The sequence below is a fragment of the Sapajus apella genome, unplaced genomic scaffold (assembly GCF_009761245.1).
Source record: "Sapajus apella isolate SASKATOON/1434 unplaced genomic scaffold, GSC_monkey_1.0 scaffold233, whole genome shotgun sequence".
NCBI classification, from domain to species: domain Eukaryota; kingdom Metazoa; phylum Chordata; class Mammalia; order Primates; family Cebidae; genus Sapajus; species Sapajus apella.
The window spans coordinates 267,996-270,965 of NW_022437173.1; the positions used below are offsets into that span (position 1 = coordinate 267,996).

The following is a 2,970-nucleotide window of genomic DNA, read 5'->3' on the forward strand; positions in this document are numbered from 1 at the left end:
AAAAAAAAAAAAAAAAAAAAAAAGTTTACCGGTTCTATAATGTTTTAGGCAGGTCTCCAACTCCGAGTGCTACTCCTGTGTTTCTGTTATATTACCTGCCAAAAGGAATTTGGCTGGTAATTTACTGATTAATGAGAGTTAAAAAAAAAGTCATTGGACTTTTTTTTTTCTTTTGAGACTGAGTCTCGCTCTGTCGACAGGCTGAAGTGCAGCGGCGCGATCACGGCTCACTGCAGCCCCCGCCTGGTCGACAGAGCGAGACTCAGCCTCAAAAGAAAAAACAAAAAACTAAAAACTTAGCCGGGCGCGGTGGCTCAAGCCTGTAATCCCAGCACTTTGGGAGGCCGAGGCGGGCGGATCACGAGGTCAAGAGATCGAGACCATCCTGGTCAACACGGTGAAACCCCGTCTCTACTAAAAAACTACAAAAATTCAGCTGGGCATGGTGGCATGTGCCTGTAATCCCAGCGACTCAGGAGGCTGAGGCAGGAGAATTGCCTGAACCCGGGAGGCGGAGGTTGCGGTGAGCCGAGATCGCGCCATTGCACTGCGGCCTGGGTAACAAGAGCGAAACTCCGTCTCAAAAAAAAAAAAAAAAAAAAAAAAAAAAAACCTAAAAACTAAAAGAAAGTTATCCTAGATTATCTGCGTGGGCCCTGTGTGTCCTTGAAGCAGAAATATATGTCAGAGAGATGCAGTAGCAGAGGTAGTTGGAACTCAGGAGCACGATGGTGAATTTTGACAACAATCTGAATGAGCTTAGAAGTAAATTCTGCCCCAAGAGCGTCAACAATAGAGCCCATGGCTGTGACCTTGATTTTGGCCTCGGGAGACCAGAGTACCCAGAAAAACCTGACACAGTTCTCATCTATGAACTGGATAGAAAATAAATCAGCGCTGTTGTAAACTGCTGGCTAACCTGTGGTCAACTGTAAATAGAAAATTAATACACACCTGAACAAACATAAAGATAAAATAAACACTAAAATAAAAAGCAGCCATTTATATCCAGACATTATAATTTTCATCAGTTTGAGGTGTATCCTTCTGCATATACAATCTCATAGAATACCTAAAATTGCATCTGAAATCACATACAAAATATATATTATATATACACCATCCTGATATCCTGTTCATTATCCAATATTTAAATATATATTTGCAGGGTTAGATTTCTGGCTAATTCAGTAGATTTCACCCATCAGTGATGTTTTTACACCACTTGATATAGATCCATACAGTTTTTTAAATGCCACATCAGATTCCATGGCGATTGTGAATAAACCATGTCATTGCCACACTCCCTGGCTGCACATTGACAGAGCTGATTGTGTCTGTCTGTGCCCTGCTACAGCACACATCACAGCATGTGGATCACACTGATTGAGCACATCTGGTTACCTGTGCGGTGCTCAGATACAGGATTATTGCACTATGGTGACTGCACATTCTGTGCAAAGACCACTGATAACAGATCTTGCAAATAGCCACAAAATGTCACATCCCAATAAGCGTGCACCAGGTAACTCCACCTAGCACCGCCTTCTCTAGGCTCCTGTCATCTTCTAGAAGGCCAGAAAAGAATGTGATTTGCAGGAAAATCTAAGGTGGTTTTCACTGCGAGTCACAGTTTGTGGAGGGAAATGGGAACTGCTTTATATGGGCTTTTTGCTGGGAAAATTTGGGGGCATTTCTGGGAAGGCACCTGAAGATAGGGTAGAAACTCACATTTTGTTCTCCATGTAGGAACTCGTCATTCCTGATTCTCTCCTGTGGCAATGGATTATATCATATATGTTTGCTGGAAGCTTCTTACGCAAAAAGCATTTGTCCCTATTTGACACGATGATGGTGATTAATTTTTCTCCCGTACACATTGTTACGATCACATTATTTTTCTCTTTATATTTTCTTTTAAAAAAAATATTTTCTCTTTTTCAGGGTAACTAGGTTCCTAACCTGGTCTATCTCTTCATATTTTAATATATTTCAATATAATATGTAATGATGAATATTACTGGAATACATTATTCAGAAATTTTGTGTAATTTACTATCACTACATGAAAAGTGCTGATGTTTTATTTTTATTATTGTGAAGTATGCTTGATAGAAGTTGGAGATTGAGTTTTTTCTATATTTCATTATTTCTTGCGTTTAAAAAAAATCAGTGTTATACAAGTCTGACAAAGTTGGAAATGAAACTTATTTTTTATTTAATTTTTTATTATTTTTCCACAATTTGTTGGGGTGCAGGGAGTATTTGGTTACATAAGTTCTTTTTGGGTTTTTTTGTTGTTGTTTGTTTTTTGAGACGGGGTCTTGCTCTGTCTTTCAGGCTGTAGTGCTGTGGCACAATCTCGGCTCACTGCAACCTCTGCCTTTTGGGTTCAGGCGATTCTCCTGCCTCAGCCTACTGAGTAGCTGGGACTACAGGCGTATGCCATCACGCCTGGCTAATTTTTATATTTTTTAGTGGAGATGGGGTTTCACCATATTGGCCAGGCTAGTCTCAAACTCCTGACCTTGTGATACTCCCACCTCAGCCTCCCAAAGTTCTGGGATTACAGGCGTGAGCCACTAGCATGCACATATCTTTTTGGTAGAATGATTTCTATTCCATTCGGTATATACTCAATAATGGGATTGCTGGGTGAAATGATAATTCTGTTTAAACTTCTTTTGAGAAATGGCCAAACTGTTTTCCACAACAGCTGAACTCACCTACATTCCTAGCAGCATTGTGTGTCCCCTTTTCTTCACAGCAATGCAAGCAGCTGTTGTTTTTTTTTTGACTTTTTAATAATAGCCATCAGAACTAGCGTGACATGCTATCTTATTGAGGTTTTGATGTGCGTTTCTCTAATGACCAGTGATGTTGAGCATTTTCTCATATGCTTGTTGGACATGTATATGTCTTCTTCTTCTTCTTCTTCTTTTTTTTTTTTTTGAGATGGAGTTTCACTCG

The 2,970-nt window shown here is 39.9% G+C and overlaps 1 protein-coding gene across 1 annotated transcript in view; it reads right to left on the reverse strand.

Annotated features, from left to right (window-relative positions):
* Positions 1-2,589, reverse strand: part of LOC116544842 (RNA-binding protein 38-like) — a 6,825-nt gene extending 4,236 nt beyond the window's left edge. The window contains exon 1 of the mRNA XM_032271428.1: positions 2,555-2,589. Coding sequence (XP_032127319.1) covers positions 2,555-2,589 — 35 coding nt within the window. The remainder of the gene's footprint in view (positions 1-2,554) is intronic.
* Positions 2,590-2,970: the final 381 nt, after the last annotated feature.